Raw genomic sequence first — 21509 nt, 5'->3', positions numbered from 1 at the left:
AATAATGATTACCACTTTAGACCAAAAGATTTGGATCAAAGGGAATAGGCGCATGATCTTGGAGATATAGCCAACAATAAATGGAGATTTGTAAAATTCACTCTAATTTTTTAAAGTTTCATTTGGACTTTACAATTATGCCAGTAAAAGTGTAATTTAATATTAGAAATAGTTGTCTGTTTATATTTAAATATCTTTTATTGCAAGATTAAACACAAATAGTGAAAATCACTCAAATAAAATATATGAGTTAATTACTTAATATAATGAGAACACCACTGAGGCCAAGAAATGGTATTTTTGAGGCCGGGCACAGTGGCTTATGTCTGTAAATCCTGGCACTTTGGGATGCTGAGGCGGGCAGATCACCTGAGGTCGGGAGTTCGAGACCAGCCTGGTCAACATGGAGAAACCCCGTCTCTACTAAAAATACCAAAAATTACCCAGGTGCGATGACATTGATGGCATGCACCTCTAATCCCAGCTACTCAGGAGGCTGAGGCAGGAGAATCACTTGAACCTGGGAAGCGGAGGTTACAGTGAGATGAGATCGTGCCGCTGCACTCCAGCCTGGGTGACAGAGCAAGATTCTGTCTCTAAATAAATAAATAATACTTTGCCAGACAACTAAGAAAACCTATCAGTATTCCAGTCACAACCTCTACTTCCCACTGCAAATAAACTCTATTCTAACTTTTACAGAAATAAACTACTTGCATTTAAAAAATAGTTGTATCACCTAAATATGCATGCATCGACCCCAAAGTTAACCTTGCCAATTTAAAAATTCTGGCACATCCTTTAAGTTTTTTCAGTCTATAGGTGCCTCCTCCATCCCTTGCATTTGCTTACAGTTTATCTGTTAAAGAATACAGGACATTTGACCTGTAATATTTCCACAGTCTGGATTTTACTACCATTATATTCTTGGTGCAATTCAACGTGCTCCTTTGGTTCTCTATATTTTTCTGAAAATTATCCAGAAATAAAATAAAGCTCCTCTTTGGTATGACCATTCATTCATTCATAAATGCATTCATTCATAGAAATGGGATCTCACTGTTATTCAGGCTAGAGTGCAAGGGCACAATCATAACTCACTGTAACTTTGAACCCTAACTCCTGGGCTCAAGCGATTCTCCCACCTCAGTCTCCCAAGTAGCTGGGACTACAGGCATGTGCCACCACACCTAGCTGGCATGGCTATTTAATATCTGATTGTTTCTCATTTTATCATCTTAGCAGCCAGTGATACTAAATACTGATAGCTATTTATTTGGTGATATTCTATTCTATCATTTCTTTTTTTATTTATTAGGTGGAATACTTTTGTTAAGAATCCTTTCCCTCACTTTGGTGAGCCAGTAATACAGTTCTGGTAGGAAAGTAGGGTACTTACTTGATTTCTCTTTTTTATTTACCAGTGTTCAAGATAACGAATCATTTCTCTATTAGTTTCTGAAGATAACTCTTACTTTTGTTAAACTTAGTTGATACATCACAACACATGACAATTATTATCATTGCTAAGCTCAAATCTTCCCATCTTTGGCTCATGAGAGCTCCTTCAAGTTTGTTTATGAGTCATATTTTCAGTGCCCCTGGTAGTCTCTGATAGCTTACTCGCTATTGGGTGGTACAGGATGCGCCAAGCTTATATTGTGTATTTTCTGCCCTACACATGGAATCAGCCATTTTTTGAAAATGGCTGATTTTTTTAAAAGTCTTAGCTTATTTTAGTAAGAAGTGATATTTCAAGGTGCCAGTCTGGTCACCAGGGCTGCTCATTGCCCTTGAGTGTGTCATTATTTCTGTCTCTTTTCAGGGGACAGTTAGTTCACATCAACACTTTTAATTCAAATTAGAAAATACTAAGACTTTCATTTAACCTCCTTTCTTGTATCTTTACCTCCTCTTTTTTCCATACCAACAATTCTGGTTCTCTATGATAAAGTGACTCTAGAATTAGAATACCTCATAACAACTCATTTTATTCCATATTACATGCATGGTAGTCTCAGAACAAAAATACTGATACATCTAACAATAAGGATACTGAAAACAAATTATTTGCATATGCTTTCACCATTCTCTTGCAATTTGTAAGAGTCATATGAAATTCGCAATGTCACAGGATATAGCCTCTGCATAATACATTCTCTTCGGCTGTCACGTGGTCTTTGTGCAAGCAACTGCATGTTAATACCACCAGTTCTCATACCTAGGCATTTTGGCTTTCTAGAGCTCTTTCCCTACTAGATCACTGGGTTCACACTCTTTTTTTAGTTTCTTAAGTATATTACTTCATTCTTCTTCCAGCATAAATCACTGCTATAAAAGTCTGATGGTAATATAAATATTTTCTCTTTAAAACTCATGTGGTCTTTTTTGTCTAGATCCTTAAAAGACGTTTTTCTTATTAAAAAAATACAATCGATTTGCTAGAATATATCATGTGGTAGTCATTTTGATTCATTATTGTCAGGCATGTAGTGCAGTATGTAATTTCTTTTTTTTAATTTCAGGAAAGTTTTCTTGAATTAGAACTTTTTGCGTAATTATTTTCCCTTGCTTTTTGTTTTCTTCCTTAAGATCTTCTGTTATCCTTATATTTGGTCTCCTCTGCCTGTCTTCAATGTTTGTCACTTTCCCTAAGATTTTTTTTTTAAAGAAAAACCTTTTTCTTTTTTAATTTTTAAACTTTCCCTCTTTTTCAGTTTCTAGTTATTTTAAGGCGTTATTTTGGTTTGTTTCTCCTTAAGGTTTTTGCTTTTAGTCTATATTTTATTATGTTTTAAAAGGCCATTTTGAATCTTTTCATATTTTAGTATTACAAAGGTAATACTCATTCATAGCATTAAATTTCCAAAAAAAATACACATATTAATATATATTTTTCTCAGTTCAAGGTGAAAGTTATATTCAATAATTACTTACAAACTCGAAGTAATCAGCAGTTTCTTCAGTGAGTTTATTGCACATTCAGCAACAATATCTATCCACCAATTTTTAAAGTGACTTAGCTCTTTTTTCCTACTATTTCCTACTACAAACTTTATGATTTGTATAGATTCTGTGTACATCCAGAGTCAGCTAAGATCTAGAATTTGTTTTCCTTCATTTATTTATTTTTCAGACGTTTAATTTTTATCTATATCGCCAGACCCTGTTCCCAGATTTGGAAAACAAATATTAATTAAAAATAATTTTTGCCCTCCAACAACTCACAGTTAAGTAGAAAAGATGTAGAAAGTAACCAGTGAGCGCGAAATGTACTCTGATAAGGATAAGCATAGTCTCAAGGGAGCACATGAAGATTTGAGTGAGGGGAACCGGGGATGGCTTTCTGACTTGAAAGACAAGGTAGAAGTACAAGGAAGAAGTTCCCAAGTAGATGGGGGACAGGAGAGAACTGGCAAGTTTGCAGAGCTGTACATAGTTTGCCAAGGCAGGAGACGGAAAAACCAATGATGAATAGGTCAATAGTGGTACACATATTTACCAAATAATAATACCATACTTTCCAGTTGCCAAGATCTTTCAAGTTTTTAATACTCTTTTTAATTCATTATCTTATATAAAACACAACCCTCTGGTTCTATTGTCAATACCTCATAGCTGAAGAAACCCAGCTTCAGAAGAAAAGTTGTAACTCTCTAAGATATAATGGCTAATAATTTGCTGTTTTGACACATTAAAGCATTTTAGAAAGAATGAATGAATACTATTTTTTGTACATAATAGTGAAATAATATTATGTATTGATGTAATCAACAAATATTAAGGAACATACATGTTGGCACAGTGACTAGTTCAATGTTAAATGGATCTTTCTAAAGTCAGCTGACCAATAATATATACTTTAGTCTATTTCTAAGTCCATGCAATTACAAATAATTAATAGTAGCCATTCATTCTTACAGTTACGTTCTCTCCTTCTGTCCCTTTTCTTGTCCAACATCCACTGATAAAAGTCACCACTCTTCCAAATATGGAGCCCCTTTTTCCTGGCTTTGCCCTCCCACTTTTTCACATGGGAGTGAAGGAAAGAGAAAAATAAAAATGGCTTTTTTTTTCAGCTAATAGTCACTTTTGAGAAAATAGGAAAGAACACTAAAATGTCGTAAGTCATTCAAAATTTAACATTCTTAGTGTTACATTTTAGTCATTAGTCACATAATTGCTCCTTCTCGTTTTCATCCTTTTAAGGCAAAGGCATTAACCACTAAAGGAACTGTTTATCTTAACATAAAAATCTTGGAAAAAATGATACTGCAGAATGAATCAACATTTTATCTCAAAATGCCACTGAGTTTTTGTCCTTAGCAATGCTAAATTTATCAAGTATTTTCTCTACCAGTAAAGGTGGTCATTTTCAGAGAAATGTGGTCTGTGTTGATGCTATATTTATTCGGAAGATTGTGGGCAAATTTTCAAAAACATTGTAAATAATATGGAAAAACATTGGTGGTAACTAAACAGAAACAGTATCTGGCATATATGTAGGTCTGAAAACAAACGTAACAATGTATTGGATACATCAATAATTTCAAAGACTTGAGCTTTCCAAAAATTTTTGAGTTTCTAAACCACTGTACCTAGTTTTTCATTAATTGGAAATAAATCACTGCCTGTTCTTTTGGACATGAGTAGTAGCTGCTGCCCATAGAGGTTGTTGAGTTCAGAAAGCTGAATTTCGATCTCTTCATCATCTATCATAAATGTGGTTACTCTAGGTAATAATGCAGTGAGAAAACACAACATATAACCATCATATTAGCAGCTGCATTACAGGAAATTATAGTATGAAATTAGGAAGTGATACAAGACGTTGATATCTCTATATCTGAATATAGAGCACACATTTCAGTGAGTGGTATAACTGGTGTTCTTCATTGCAATGCTTGTGGTTTCACATATTTCTTCAGTTGTGTCTGGGCCTTTACCCCAAATTTTCCTTCTTCCTCATGTGAGTCTTCCTCCTTAAGCAGCTCATTTATCTGGACTAATGACTAAGACTTCAGGGCTAGACCCTTTTTTTTTTTTTTTTTGCTCAGGTGCTATTCGCTCCACTTTGTCTCCTTCCTCACAGGTACGCAGAGGCTACAACAGTTCCCCAACCCATTGGAGTGCTCAATACATGTGTGCTAAAAAAAAAAAAAAAAGAAAGACTAGATGTCTTTCCTCTGACTTTTTCCCAAAGCATCTTGATCTTACCTGTGGCAAATAACTTTTGCTTTGTATTCTAATCACTTGTATATGTGTTTTCAAAGTAAACTTTTTATAGTAGTAATTAGCTTTTGTTCAGCTCTTTGTCCCAACACCTAACACAGTATATGGCGCAGGACAAGTGCTTAATAAATACCTGTGGAAAAAATGATGGGTGAAGTTTTATGACCCCCTTGGGTTAGAAATGCCCTGGCCATTCTTATCGAGCTCCCATTCTTCCATGGGTTCCAAATACCTCAGGTAGTTCTTAAGAGAGAGTGCTCTGTAGGTTAGAATTATTGTTTAGTTTCCTTGGAAAACAGATGAAAAGAAAAATTATTCTGGTAGAAGTAGGTTTCTCATGGAACTTTTTAAAAGAGAATTAACATCGGCAGTCTTAGACATATGATGTTTGTGAATAAATGTACCCTACACACAAGTGCCAGTCTGTTTGCATTTTGTCTAAGAATTAGTGAAAGATGAATAGAAAATACTTACTGATTGAAACAAGAGAAGCATAGTATAATAAAAATGGCAATGGATGGAGGACGGTATGGTTCTAGTTCTACCTCACTCTCTACGATTTTCCATCTCACTGAGAATGTTTCCTTAACTATAAAATAACCAGGGGGACAAAAAGAGCCTTCATCTCCGACAGCCATCGTCCCATGCCATATACTAAGCAGTAATCACATCAGCCTCTTTGTCCCCCTTTCCCTGAGTTTATAATACATTAATATTTTCTATTTTACATTTAAACACTTATCTCAACTGTGATTATATTAAAAACTCATAAGTGAAACCATATTTCAGAAAGACCTTTTCTTTCTTTCTTTCCTTTCTCTCTTTCTTTTCTTCCTTCCTTCCTTCTCTTTCTTTGTTCTTTCTTTCTCTCCTTCCTTCCTTCCTTCCTTCCTTCCTTCCTTCCTTCCTTTCTTTCTTTCTTCTTTCTTTCCTTCCTTCCTTCCTTCCTTCTTCCTTCCTTCCTTCTTGTTTCTCTTTTAAGACATAATTTCCATGTGTTCTTTCCTTTTCCTCCTACACATGCCCCATCTGCCTCTCCTTGTATCTTCTCCCCCTCTTTTTTTTTTTTCAAAGGAAATTGCATTATGGCATTTTTTATTCATTCCCAGGTAATTACCAAATATTGTGTTGCTAGGATGACTTGAAATTTAAAATACCAGTTCTTTAAAATTAAGAAAAGGACAACTGAAACTGATAGCTTTGTGCTTTGAAGGGGATTTTATTTCATTAGTGATCCCAGTGAGAGGGAGGAGGGAATGCTGGCATTTCACTGGTCCAGTGTTGGAAATGGGGAACCTGAGATAGACTTATTGGATCAAGTCTCTTGACTGGGGCCATCTCTTCTGACCCTACGAATCAGAGATCCTGATGCCTTCTTCTTTGTTGTGTCCACTTGGCCTTGTGCCACACTTGCATTCTTCAAAATGTTAGTTTTTTCTCTATTTTCCTCCAAGAGTGTTTTTGTTTTTGTTTTTTTAAATTTTTACTTTTTCTTTTGGGATGGAGTCTTGCTCTGTCGCCCAGGTTGGAGTGCAGTGGCACGATCTCGGCTCACTGCAACCTCCGCCTCCCAGGTTCAAGTGATTCTCCTGCCTCAGCCTCCCAAGTAGCTAGGACTACAAGTGCACCACCACGCCTGGCTAATTTTTGTATTTTTTTTTTTTTTGTAAAGACGAGGTTTCACCATGTTGACCAGGCTGATCTTGTGCTCCTGACCTCAAGTGATCCACCTGCCTTGGCCTCCCAAACTGCTGTAATTACAGGCATGAGCCACCATACCAGCCCCTCTGAGAGTCTTTTGCTTTATGATCCCGATTCATTGGTGTCACCCATTTCAGTGACTTTTGAATGGCAATTACAACTAAACTGGTTGTATGGCCCTTGAAACAAATGGTATTGTGTAGGTTTCTCCTTTCCTGTGGTGCAGATATGACACTGACACTAAGGAAAGAAGCAAGACTGTCAAGAAGCTTGCTTTATTTATATTCAATCATTAAGAAAACCCACGGTCATCACCAGGTCTTAGCAGAAGACTGCAAATATCCAGACAAATGGGAAAAACCACGCACTCCAGCTCCAAGGAAACACATTGCCCTCTTCAGTGAGCTCCCAGAAACTGCTCTCCAGCATCTCTCACTGTTAGTCCTCGGATGTGCAAAGGCCAACCAGGCAAGCCTCCCAGGCTGGCTGCTCCAGAATGCACATCTGTAACTCCGAGCAATTTGCCGCATTCTCTTACTCCTAGCCACCCAGGCAGAGGAGAAAGGATGATTAGCACATAAAGGATCGACTGGTTCTGTCATGAAAGAGCCCATGGCACTCCCAGATTAGTTGTCCGAATGAGGGTGAGACAGTGTGGCAAGTTCACCTCTAAGAAACAGTTTATCTGAAATAAGTTCTCAGCTTTCTCTGTGTGCTTTGAGTTAAATTCCTCACAGCTTGAGGGATTTATATGAACTTAATTTTTCCCAATAGTTCATGCTTTAAGCAAATAGAACTATCTTATCTCTCACGATCTTATCCATTGAAAATCCTACAAGCTTGGAAGCATCTGGAAACATTTAAACTACGGCATATTAACGTTTTGCCAGTAGAAATATGACTTAGGAAGAAATATTACCACCTTTGTGATTTAACCTGGGATTTCTAAGTTTTGGGGAATACCAGCATTTTATTTCTAGCTCAATTTTTGTTTTGACATGTGCATGCCTCCTCCTGTCTTCCCCCAAGTGCTTGCAAGAATACATCACAATTTTTTAAAAAAAACTAAAATGAATTTAATTGTGTATGTTTTAAATTGTTGTATTTCAGTGACATAGAAGAGTGTCAGACTAGGCCGAGTGTAGTGGCTCACACCTGTAATTCCAGCAATCTGGGAGGCTGAGGCAGGCAGATTACTTGAAGTCAGGAGTTTGAGACCACCCTTTCCAACATGATGAAACCCTGTCTCTACTAAAACAACAACAACAACAACAAAAATAATAAATAAATAAATAAAATTAGCTGGGCGTGGTGGCGCATGTCTGTAGTCCCAGCTACCCTGGAGCCTGAGGCAGGCGAATCACCTGAACCCAGGAGGCGGAAGTTGCAGTGAGCTCAGAAAAAAAAAAAAAGAGAAGAGTGTCAGACTAGAATTCAGTACACACAATGCTCCTCCTTTCTCCTTGACTTAGAGCACTTCACTCTACCCCTCTTGGCTTCAGTTTCCCTAAGTACTAAATTGGCCTGAGGTTGTCTTGCCCTCCATGAGATAATATATGTGTCGGTCGTTGGAAAGTTATAAAGATTCTGTAGAAACAAATATAAACTTTTAGCACATTTATTTAATTATCTTTTAAAAACATACAGTGTCCTAGAATTTATAATTTCATGATATTTCAGAATTTATTTCCAAACGTCTCTCGTCACGGAGTATAAAAGCTTAACTTATCCAAAGCACCAAGTTGTTTGACAATTTTAATCACCAATGTTAGATGAGTTTGGGATATAGATTTAATTTGATTTTATAAATTTCAACGATTTGAATCTGATTACTAGTGCTCAGTGAAGTGCTAGTAAAGACACAGATGATGGAGAATTCACTAATTACATACTAATAGGTTAAGAAAGACTTAATCTAAAGTCTGGATATAAAGGTTAATGGTCTGTCCTCTATCTAAAAAATATTTTTAAGTCCATGTTTTAGATCCTCACACATTTGTAGAATATAGAATTTGTGACTTCTTTCCTTAATCTAATTATAAGACTCTATTTATAACATTAATAACAGAAAATGTTATACAATTTGTTTAGCATTCTGTTCCAAGATTTAGTTAGTTACTCTAGCTGCTCATTTGTTAACATGAATTAAGATCCACATGAGATCATGCCCTTTGCAGGGACATGAATGGAACTGGAAGCCATTATCCTCAGCAAACTAACACAGGAACAGAAAACCAAACATGGCATGTTCTCACTTATGAGAGCTGAACAATGAGAACACATGGACACAGGGAGGGGAATAACACACACTGGGACCTGTTGTGGTGGTGGAGGGAGGGCAAGTATCAGGATAAATAGCTAATGCCTGTGGGGTTTAATACCTAGGTGATGGGCTGATAGGTGCAGCAAACCACCATGGCACATGTTTACCTATGTAACAAACCTGCACGTCCTGCACATGTATCCCATAACTTAAAATAAAATATATTCAAAAACTTGAAAGATTTATTGTTGTTTTATAAAATTTCTTATCTTTTTCAAAGAGTAAGAAGTTGGCAAACTAACAATCCCACAAGTATCAACTGAAAAGGTGGGAGAATAGCAAATACTTGATGTTGCTCTCAGATCTCACTCTCCATGATTCTTTCATTCTTTTTCTCTCCTTCTCCTGACCTTTTCAACCCTCTTTCTCTTTACCTCTAGGGAGAAGCCTCCAGTGGAGCTGGACACTCACTGAAAAACTACATGGAAGAAGTGAGTTTTAAGATTGCTTTATAATGTAGTCTGAAATCAGTCTATGATACAGGATGAAGCACTCACTTGGGCTTTCTCCATCTGCCTGTAGGGTTTCTAGTCTGTATGTGTTCAATGGTCATGTCCACAAAAACCAGAAAATAAATAATATGTTAGCAAAACTGTTTTTGGTTCTCATTGGGAGAAAGATACTGTATATCAGTTCAGTGACCCTGAACATTAAAGTAAAACTGCATAAACCATGGTACTAATATATATTTAGATACACAAACATTTGTTGATGTTCAAATAAATGAGAATCACGTAGTTTACATTGGAATGTACACAAAAAAAGACACAACCATTGTTCTTATTGAAAAAACAACCTATACTAGGTCTGGATCCATTCATGGGACAAACGGTCATTGGGGATGATATTCACACATGCCATTATGCAAAGGGCTATCCCAACAATTAAACATATGGTAGATTTCACTTGGAAACTTTTTAAACTTCTGGCTTTATTATTTTTGGAGATATCCAAGGGTCATCTGTGTCATAGAACTTTGGACTGATGGGAAACTATTTCGGAACTCTCAGAGAAACCAGTGGGCAGAGCTCATAAAACTTGGCCTGAAGCCAGACCACCGTGGCCACTAAATTAGCTATCTAAATCCGCTACAGGTGGAGGGAACTGGGCAACAGTTTGGTGATGTTAAGAATCGCCTACAAGGATTTTGTGGTTGCCCAAGTTCTTGGTTCAGCATTCCCCACTTAACAGTGGATCTGTGAGTGATAGACCACCTCCACAAGAGGGATGGCTGATGCCTCTTGTAATATGTTCTGTCTAGGTCTAACCTCATGTTCCCACCTGGAGAGCCCTGAGGAGCTGGGCCAAGACATGGGCTGCCTACTGATGATAGAACTTAAGAATAAGTCTTATTCTAATTTTGTAGTTCTCGTCCAAGAAAAACAGGCTTATTTTCTTCATAATTACCAATGTGCAATGTAAATGTACATGTTGTACACAAGTGTAAATGCTCAATGTGGCAAGAAGGTTGAGAATTTGTGCCTTTTCACTTAAAGTACTTAAAGGCTATTGTTCCTCAGACTGTGGTCCTCTGACTACAACAATGCCATCATCAGGGGGCTTGTAAGAAATACAAAATCTTGAGGCTCAGCCCAGACCCAAATAATCAAAATCAACATCCTAACATGATCTCCATTTGATTCAAAAGCATCCTAAGTGCCAAGAAGCTCTGCTGTAAAGTGTCTTTTCCAACGTTCTTTCTAGGGAGTAACTGTGTGCATCATGAAAACTCCCAATTTTGTTTAAAAATCTCCCATTTCATATAAAATAGGTGAAGAGAAAACCTTTATAAATTTATATCTTGCTTACTCATCTACTCTCAATAATAATTTTTTGTCTGAAATAAAATACATAAAATCTCTCCAGTTTTTGAGATTCATTACTCGCTTTCAGTTTGAATTTTGCAAAACATGTGAACTGCCTTTCTTAGGGTTCAGTATTGCTCAGTATTTTCATTTATTATTGACTTATACTGAGATTTTAGCTCTCTCTTAAGCCAACAGATGATCATTCTTTACAGTAAAACTAAGACCTTAATTAGTAAACTATTAACTTACTACTAGTTGGCTTTTCTCACAGACAATCCATTTATGTATTAGAAAATATATATGTACTTAAACTCTTCTCCATGGAGAACATGTTTAGAATGTGAGCCATAACATGACAGTCTTTTGTCTTTTCTCACTCAGGCTTTTATCTCACTTTTTCTTTTTTCTTCATGTTAGTAGAAATGGTAAACAATAAAAAACAGTATTTATAAATGTTAGAAGCATTGAGGCTAAAACTGAGCTAGCAAGCATTTGCTTTTATTTAGTACACAATGAAACTCAAATAAACCATAGTGTTTACATTTTTAATATATTTAACATTTCTTACTAAAGTTTGAACAACTCTTTGCAGATTAAACTCTCTTTTTTTCATCTAGTTTTATAATGAGACAGAATCATAACCACATGAAATTAGACAATTTTGTTTAGATCTGAATCAAAACTACAGAGATGATATGGTCTTCTCTAAAAGTAAAGCTAAAATGGAGCTTTTATTCAACATCTTCTATTTTTTAATGTATTATTTGACTAAGATTTGTGGTTTTGACCAAATAAAAAATGAAATATTTTATAATTGCCTACATTTCTTTGTCCTCAAAATAGCCCAGATAGTTAAATTTTTAAAAATATTACATGCTTTTTACATCTAAGACACTTGATAACTCAAGGTGGGAATAATTTTACATCATAGAAATCTTAGTTTTTGGATTACATTAACATTCATTTAAAAAGTGTATAATTTAAAATAACTTATCAAATTCAATCAGTTCCAAATCTATATTGTCATAATTTTTGTAGAGAAGTTAATCCATTTAAAATATCACATTACCAGGACCAAGCTGGTGGCTCATGCCTGTAATTCTAGAACTTTGGGAGACTGAGGCAGGAGGATTGCTAGAGGCCAGGAATTCAAAACCAGCCTGGGCAACATAGTGAGATCCTGATTCTACAAAAAATAAAAAAAGTTAGCCAGGCATAGTGGCACACACCTGTAGTCTCAGCTCTTCAGGAGACTGAGGCAGGAGGATTGCTTGAGCCCAGGCGTTTGAGTCTGCATTGAGCTGTTATCTCACCACTGCACTCCAGCGTGGATGACAGTGTAAGATCTCGTCTCTGAAACACACACACACACACACACACACACACACACACACCCCTCAGATGAGTAATTGGTAAGCAGTGTAGTATACTGGTTAAAAATCCCTTAATCATTAGTGAAATGTAGTAATTTAAATATATATGCATCAGGTAAGTATTGTCAATTTAAATGACTAAGAAGTCACAAAGAACTAGACTGAAGTCAGTGATTTCATTTGAGATTCCTCACACCCTTAGGAAGTTAGTTGGTGAGGGCCAGAGGCAATATGCATGGGAGTACGAATTTATTGGCAGTGTGGCAGCTTCACAATCTCTCAGTATGTCAAACAGAATTAAAAGCACCAGACAGGTCTTTTCAAAGCCTGTTGAGGTTGGCTTTACCAGATGTGCCATCTGAACCAGAAAGGGGATCAATTCTGTGCATCACAATATCGTGGAATCATTTTGGATGCCAGTTTTGGCCTGCTTGTCTTGTTTCTCGTGTGTAGTATTCTGCTATCTGTGGCGTAAAGAAGTTTCAATTCTACTTCTGATGGAGAGTGTATGACATTATTCCCCGTAATCAATAAGAGAAAAATTACTTTTTATCATTCATGAAGGTTTACTTTTTTAAATTTTAAATAATTATTATTAATTATCATAGTTTTATTTTACTTAGAAAACTGAGAAATGAAGACCTTTTTTCAAGAAAATCCTATTTTGCCACTAACATTCATTAAGAACAGAGACATGCTAAATCATAACTTTTAAAAAAGTTGTAACATGGCACTCAGACAGATATAAAATGAATACATGCGAAAGATTTATTTAACTGATAAATTAAAGAGAGAACAAATAAAGCATTCCAATGAGTTCAAAGAAGAATTAAACCCTCACTTACATAGTCATAAAGGAATGCTGAAATGACATTATAAATAGTTGGAAAAATTGGCAAATTTAATCACTATCCGTAGGACAACAATCTATTGCATTCCAATGGACACGATTTGCACTTATATGGACAAGAAGCATTTACACTGCTGCCATTTTCTACAAATTCCATAGTTGTAAAATAGCTAAAGTCAATGAAAGTTCCAGAGCTTCTGTAAAATCAGATAACTGGAAGGGCATGCTCGAAAAATGACTTGTTTTTCATTGATAAACCCAATCATCTTTTGTTTTTTTTCCTACATCTTTTACAAATTCATACTACAACTTCCTTGGAAAGAAAAGCCACCAAGTGGAATGAGTTGGAAAAGAAGGTGAAGTACAATCCCAATATATAGTGTAGGAGAGGAAAATAGTCAAATAAATGTATTTAAGTATTTTGCATTTACTTTGTAATGTTTTTCACAACCGATCGTATTTTCCTAACTTCGTTATTACTCTCTCTCTTTTATTTTCCCAGATTCTATTAATTTATACTAATAGTTCCTAATCTTAAGTAACTTTTACAATTCCCAAAATAAATAGGCTTCATAAGTATAAGTCACTTACAAATCCCCCAGCTCATGCCTGTAATCCCAGCACTTTGGGAGGCCAAGGTGGGCAGATTGCAGTCCAGGAGTTAGAGACCAGACTGGGCAATATGGTGAAACCCCATCTCTAAACACACACACACACACACCCCATGGATAATATGAACCATTTCATTAACAAATGCAAAAAGAAAGTTATTTACGAACTTTACAAATTTAGCTTGTACATTATATAAAGGGAATTTCATTTTAATGGAAGTGATTTTTAATGGAAGGATTAATTCTTTGGCAGTGGAAGCAGTCCATTACATGTATCCAGAGCAGAGTGTGACTTTGTTTTATATGTACTGTGCTTCAGGGAACCTTATTTTATAGGGATTCCATGGTTATAGAAGTAAAGTTAAAGTGATTAAACCATTTTGAAAGATGGAAACTGATGTTTTGTGCATTAGTGACATACTAATACCAAATGAAAATAAATACTTAGTTGATTCAGAACTAAAGTAGCCAATGGTAGAAGTTTGAGCAAAGAAGTAAAGAAGTAATTTTTTTTTCTTGAAATACACTGAACTTTCAGGGCCACATATGATAAATCACTGATTGGTTGCATTTAGAGAATCTAAAAATAAGCTCTTCATGTGGATCAACAATGCTGTTGAAGTCTGTAAAGCACTTATTATGTTAGCAGATAGAATAATATATTGATTCAGAACTAGCAACCATTTTCCATGTGATAAATATCACTATTTCCCACCACTCCTAATCCCTGTACATTTGCTATCATTATGGTGAAAGTGTTTTAGAAAAAGAATGAATAGCATTTCTTCTAAAAGTAACACAAAAAAGTTGCTCTTGGGAATATAAAAACGTTTGTACTACACTCAGATACAGTTTAATATTCTTATGGAAAATGTATATTTGAATAAGTTGGCAAAGAGGGACGCGTCAGCTTTTGTATTTTAAAATGTTCAAGATTTTAGCTCCTTGACCCCATCAAAAAGAATTATATGTAGCCTTATGGGCTGAGCTTTAGGCATACATAGTGCTGCCTGTTGGCACTGATAAAGTGAACAGGTGCATTATATTACTAGCTCTATTCCAGGGGAAACCAAAGTAAAACATTTAAATCATCCATTAACAGTAATATTTGTACTATCTTTATGATTCCAATAATTCAACATTTTAAAGTTCTTCCCAAACTACATATTTTACCAAGTTCCATTTGTACTTTATGCAATTTGCATTAAATAGAGAACAGTTGAATGCTGCTTATCTGTTCAGGAATAAAGCCATTAAAACCAAAAACCAATCGGTAGTATTGCTTAATATTCTGAACTACTGTGGGAAAATAATAACACAATTGATTTATTACTCATATCTTTTTCGTGAAAACAAATTTCAGTATTTCAATCCAAAAGCTAAATAACCAAAATATTTTAAATTAAAAACACTTTTTCATGATCACTTTAAATTTTTCTGTTTTAAAGGAATTACTTCAGCAATTTCATTTTCCCTTATGTATCCAAAATGTCTATTTTTCATATTTCTTCTTTGAACATCAGAGACTGTGTTCCATTTTTTAAAAACTGCAGCTGTGTGATTTCCCTCTCTGTTAAATAAACATTTCTGAAATTTTACTTCTGTTATCTTCTACACAGCTATGGAATTTTAAATCCACAATTTTTTACACTTATGCTATTTTTTTGGTATAGCTCAGCAAGACCAAATTTAGTAATTAATAAATTTTTAAAAAATCAAGTTAAGTCCTTACAATAAACACTAAATGGTATATTCCAAGATTGAGTATCTTTTTTTTTTTTTTTTTGCTGACTTTTCCTGCAATAGCCCGTCTAGTGCCTCTCACCTTCTGCTATCTAAAGCAATCCAGACCTAGATAGATACTACTTAGGAAGTACAAGAGATCATCTAATCTGGTAACTATCCCATTCTATCCCAAGAGAGAATTTTACATGCCTTGGATTCACCAGGATAAAATGCTGTGCCTTCTGACCCCTGGGACAATGAGTTTCCACTGTGGAGCCTATCTTCTCATATGATAGGAATTTAAGTTTTAATCCAATTAACAGACCATTTTTAAGAGCTGCTTATGCTAAAAACCTTGTGCTTTTATTTTTAAAATGAAAATCACTTTTGAGACTGGGCATGGTGGCTCACGCCTGTAATCCCAGCACCTTGGGAGGCAGAGGTGGGAGGATGGCTTAAGCCCAGGAGTTGAAGACCAGTCTGGGCAACCAAGAGAGACCCTGTCTCTACAAGGAATTAAAGAAAAAAAAAGAAAAAGTTATTGAGGCATGGTGGCACGTGCCTGTAGTTCCAGCTACTCCTGAGGCTGAGAGGGAAGAATGGCTTGAGTCCAGGACATCTGAGGCTGCAGTGTGCCATGTTTGTGTCACTGCACTCCAGCCTGGGCAATAGAGAACACGTCTTAAAAAAAAAAAAAAAAAAAAAAAGAAAAAAAGAAATATTTTGAAATTTGGTTTTGCTTTCTTTTGTAAAAGGAAAATTTGCGGGCCCCAAAATTACTAACCTAAAGGGAAAACTCAAGCTGGGAATGGCTCAAGGCAAACCTGCCTCCCACTCTGTTCAAAACCATCCCGCTGCTCACTGAAATAGAAGCATATCTATTGGCCTCCTTCGGAACACCTTATCAGAAACTCAAAAGAATGCAACCTTTTTATCTCTTACCTACCTGAGACCTGGAAGCCCCTCCCTGCTTCACGCTGGAGCTGTCTCTACTTTTCTGGATGGAACCAATGTACTTCTTACATATATTGATTGATGTGTCATGTCTCCCTAAAATGTAGAAAACCAAGCTGTTCCCCGACCACCTCGGGCACATGTCACCAGGACTTCCTGAGGCTGTCACAGGCGTACATCCTCAACCTTGGCAAAATAAACTTTCTAAATTAACCAAAACCATCTCAGATATTTAGGGTTCACACTTTCAGTTTTAAAAATAAACGTTTTTAGGACAGGTTTTGATGTACAGAATTATTAGATAGATAATACAGAGAGTTGCTATGGCTCTTCCTCAGTTTTAACTATTACTGGTACTTTGTTAGTATGGGGCACTGGTGACAGTTAACAGGCCAGTATTGATACATTATGAGTAACCATATCTGTACTGTGTGCAGCTCTTCACCAGTTTTTCCTGTCATTTTCTCTTCCATGATCACATCCAGGATCCACATTACATTTACTCATTGTGTCTCCTTAGGCTTTTCTTGGTTGTGACCCTTTCTCACAACCAAGCTTTCCCTGTGTTTAAAGATCACAGTGGCTTTCAGGAGTGCAGCTCAGATATTTTGCAGATTGTTCCTCCGTTGATATTTATGTGATATTTTCATCATAATTAGATTGGGTTAATGTGTTTTTAGGAGGAAGACCACGGAGGTAAAATTTAATTTTCATCGTATCCTGTTAAGTGTACATCCTATCAATATGCCGTATTACTGTTTATGTTGACCTTGGTCACCTGGCTGGAGATAAGGTTTGTCAGGTTTCTTCACCGTGAAGTTCCTTTTATCCTTTCCCTATCCCTACTGAACTGTTTGAAAGAAAGTCACTAAACACAGCCCACACTTAAAAAGTGGGAAGTTTTTCTCCACATCCTTAAGGGTGGAGAATCTACATAAATTATTTGAAATGCTCCTGTCTACATATTTGCCTATTCTCATCCATTCATGTATTTATTTGAACATTTATTTTTATCTGTATGGAATTACAGATATTTATTGCATATTTTGGATAATGACCCAATACTGGCTTATTTATTTTGTTGCTCAAATTGTTCTAGCTTTGGCTACTGACAGCTTTTTCAGTTAGTCCCTTATCTTTTTTACTTACATACTTCCATAATTGTGTGTGTGTGTGTGTGTGTGTGTTTGAGTACTTTCTTGCTTTTTTTTTTCTTGAGCTACCAGATGTTCCACCTTATCTTGTACATTTCCTCCCTCAGTCCTAGGGGGGTCCAATCATTTATCCAGAAATCCCGGTTCTTTCATTGGAGAATGATTTTTGAAACCAAGATTGGGGTGGTAGGTGTGTTAATTGCTACTGAGTGTCATTGCTTCTAAGTCTTCTCAGCTGCCAGAGTAGAGAAACATATGCATATACATGAATATGGGCCACGCATGGTTGCTCACACCTGTAATCTCAGCTACTTGGGAGACTGAGGCAGGAAGATCGCTTGGGCCCTGGAGGTTGAGGTGCGTCATCATCTCACCACTACACTCCAGCCCAGGCAACAAAGTGAGACTCTGTCTCAGAAATAAATAAATAAATAAATAAATAAATAAATAAATAAAAAGAAATATATATCAACATTTATATGTGTGGCCATCTGTATATATAGTAAGGTAAACACGAATTCATACTGACGTCTTCAACTCTAATACATTATGCATGGATCATTCTAGCCTCTTTCCCTGCTTATCTGTAAATTGCCACACCAGCAGTGAGAAATCTGGCTCCCATCATCCATTTACTTTACTGTTCATTTCCAGAGTACATATATAGTTGTTTCAGAATTGTTAACCTGTACGCCCATGGAAAGCAGGTTTATCAACTAGAGTACAATGCATATGTATAGTTCCTTTAGCCTTTGGTCTTACAAACTCCACTCATTTTCAAAGTTAGTTAGGTTAGCACCTTATTTCCTCCCCCTTCGGTGAGGTTGTTTCGTACATCTGTAACACATTTATGTTCTTTCTTTCTTGGTATATTGCGTTTCATTCTGGGATTCCCCAACTTACTAATTGATTTTTTTCATTTGCCCACATTAAAGTTTATGCTCTGCTGTAAAATTCTATGGGTTTGACAAATGCTTAATGTCTTGCATTTGCCATGATAATATCACACAGAATAGTTTTACTGCCCTGAAATATATCCTGTGCATCACACAGCCAACCCACCACTCCACTTCCAAACTTCTGGAAAATTGTGCTGTTTTGAAACTCTAGATTGGGGCTGAACGTCTCCAGAATTTGATATCAAAATGAAAGGCATAGCAGATAGAATATTTATCTCATAAATGAACTGTTTTAAACAAAGTTGGCATTTAATGACTGGTGGTGTCATGTTTCTTAAATATCAAGTGTTGTGGAACTTTATTTTTACCTTGTTAGCATTTGTCTGAATAAAAATAAAGCACAATATCTCATACTGGAGAAAAATATAATTGAAAGAGGGTAGAGATGATGAGTGAATTTGAGCGATAAAGAGTGAACTGACAGATCATACTGATTTTATGTTTTTCATTTTCAAAATATGTTTGAAAACATGTTCTTGAGTCATGGCTCACTAAATTTAAAGTTGTTATTTTGTTATAGAGGAGAACCATCTTTCCCCTCTCCCTCCTTTTTATCCTTCATCCTCTCCTTTATTTTCTTCCTTACTTCCTCCTATATGAATGTTTACCCAGTAAGTCCCTATTTTGTGCAAAGGATATAATAGATGCTAGGAATGCATAGGTGAAAAAATTTATTTATGACCTCAAGGACCTTTCTTATTCTTTTTGAGGAAGGAAGAGATGAAGGTATAAGTTTTACATGGTATTATTCTATTGGTATAATAGGCACATAGAGGAATAGAGTAGTAACTCTGCCTTGCAGGATCAGGGAAGACTTCCAGTAGAACTGACCCTCGAGCTTTGGAGGAAGAGTGTTAATGTTTAAGACAGATAAGGAAATGCACTGTAGAGCTACCAGTTAATTATAGCTGGAGTGGTCAAGGTGGGCCTGAGAGAGTAGTGTGATAGAACATGTTAGACAAGTATGGATCATGCAGGGCTTTGAGTTTAAATCTTACCCAGGGAATAATGATAGAGACACTGAAAAATTATAAGCAAGGTAGTGATTACATCATATAGCATCTTAAAAAGCGTGCTCTGGCAGGTGACTGGTGGGAGAATTAGACAGGATATGATACATGATCCTGGAAAGTTTCCCAGATGGCTATTACTACAGTCAGGGTGGGAGATAATGAGGATCTGCTTTAGTTCAATGACAGAAGGGAAGGAGCAGCAAGGAAGTATATGAGAAATATGTTAACAAACTTTAGAAAGTGAGAAGAGGAAGGAGGCAGTGAAGTAATACTAGGAGAGTAAAATTGAAGATGTTCTCTAAATCCCATTCATCTTCATTCTCATTAAAGGGAATTTGAAACCTTGATGGTAAAGAGGCATGTTTTATGCAAGTTTATATTGAATATTTCATAATTATGTTTCCAAGAATGAGTGTCAACATTTCCGTAAAAATATTAATTCATGAGGAATACAGTTCAGATATTTATTTACTCTAAATGTTATTAAAAGAAGAATGTAAAAAATGAGTTGAGTTTGTAGTTCATCTATGACATGAAAATGAAGTTAAACTTAGAGCTTTCCTTTTTTTAATGAGGAAATTATTCTGAAGTTTTTGAAGATGCAGTTCATAAAGATTGAAGTAATCACCCACATTAATGTTCACGATATCAAAACAGAGTTTAATCTAAAATCAATGTGTTCTTTGGCAGGATGAATCCTTAAAGCAACTGCAGGTAGTTCATCAACCATGGATCTTGCCAAGTGACACAGAAAGTGAAGGAGTGGAAGCAGAACAGGAGAAACGTGAGTAGACACTATGGTTTATTGACAAATTTCTTTTACCAGAAGGAAATCCATAATAAAGGTATTTCACTTTCATAGCAATAAACCACTTCTATTAAAAAAAAAAATCCCAGATTCTATTAGGAAGAACAGGTAAAGACAAGCTATCCTTCAGGTCTATGTCTTCATTCAGTAACATCTTAATCATGGTACAGAGACTCATAAACCAACTTTCTGGGAAAAAAAAGTAATTATTCTTCCTAAAGACCAACATAGACTGTCTAGTTGGACTATGAATCTTCTATGAATAGTCTACAATTATACCAGTGATAATTTATAATTATTTTCAAAATTTCAAAGTATGTCAGGATCAGCTGATTATTATATATGAAATTATACTCATTAGTTAAATGAAGATATTTACATATGTAAACACTGTTCTAAGTTCACAAAACCAGTTAATATTGTAAGATAACTGAAGACAAATAGACTAATGGCTCTTGGTTTAAGTCACCGTATTCTAATAATAATGAGGAAGGAATTACTCTACTAATGCCATGACTCAGTGCATGCTCTCCAGGGTTTATTGAAATTGTAAGTCATATGGGTCCAGAAATCTGATTGAGAAGTTAGTATCAAATTTTATTTATTTATTTTTCTAGTGGTAGCCCTCAGAGAGCAATAACAATTGTATGTGATAATGTAGCCCTCATGATAATTGGTGCAATGTGATGAATAAATAATTCTTCTGAGCCGTAACCATGAGAAATACTTATATGTTACACAGGTAGCATTATAATCATGCATCTGGGGATTCCAGGAAATTACACTTCGAGGTTAAAAGCCATTTTAAAATGTTTTTATCCCACTTCACCATACTGCGGGCTTATGTGGTCAGAGGGAGCACAGGCCTGAGAGTGAGTGCTCAGGTAAGAGGAGGAGGATGGAGGCCAAGATTCACTCAGCTGTCACATCCAGAAATAGAGTAAAAAACACAGTGGTACTTTATAGATTCTATTCAGGGAAAACAGCACCCATCTTCT

General features: G+C 35.9%; 1 protein-coding gene across 5 annotated transcripts in view; it reads left to right on the top strand.

The window, feature by feature from the left end:
• Positions 1-21509, top strand: part of C8H8orf34 (chromosome 8 C8orf34 homolog) — a 493915-nt gene that overhangs the window by 434455 nt on the left and 37951 nt on the right. For all 5 annotated transcript variants that reach the window (XM_071068138.1, XM_071068137.1, XM_071068134.1 and 2 more), the window contains 2 exons: positions 9637-9687; positions 20394-20487. In XM_071068138.1, the coding sequence (XP_070924239.1) occupies positions 9637-9687; positions 20394-20487 (145 nt within the window). The remainder of the gene's footprint in view (positions 1-9636; positions 9688-20393; positions 20488-21509) is intronic.

Source organism: Macaca nemestrina, chromosome 8, assembly GCF_043159975.1.
Source record: "Macaca nemestrina isolate mMacNem1 chromosome 8, mMacNem.hap1, whole genome shotgun sequence".
In the NCBI taxonomy this organism is placed as follows: Eukaryota; Metazoa; Chordata; class Mammalia; order Primates; family Cercopithecidae; genus Macaca; species Macaca nemestrina.
The sequence above is the reverse complement of the archived record's forward strand: the minus strand, read 5'-3'. Positions and strand labels throughout refer to the sequence as shown.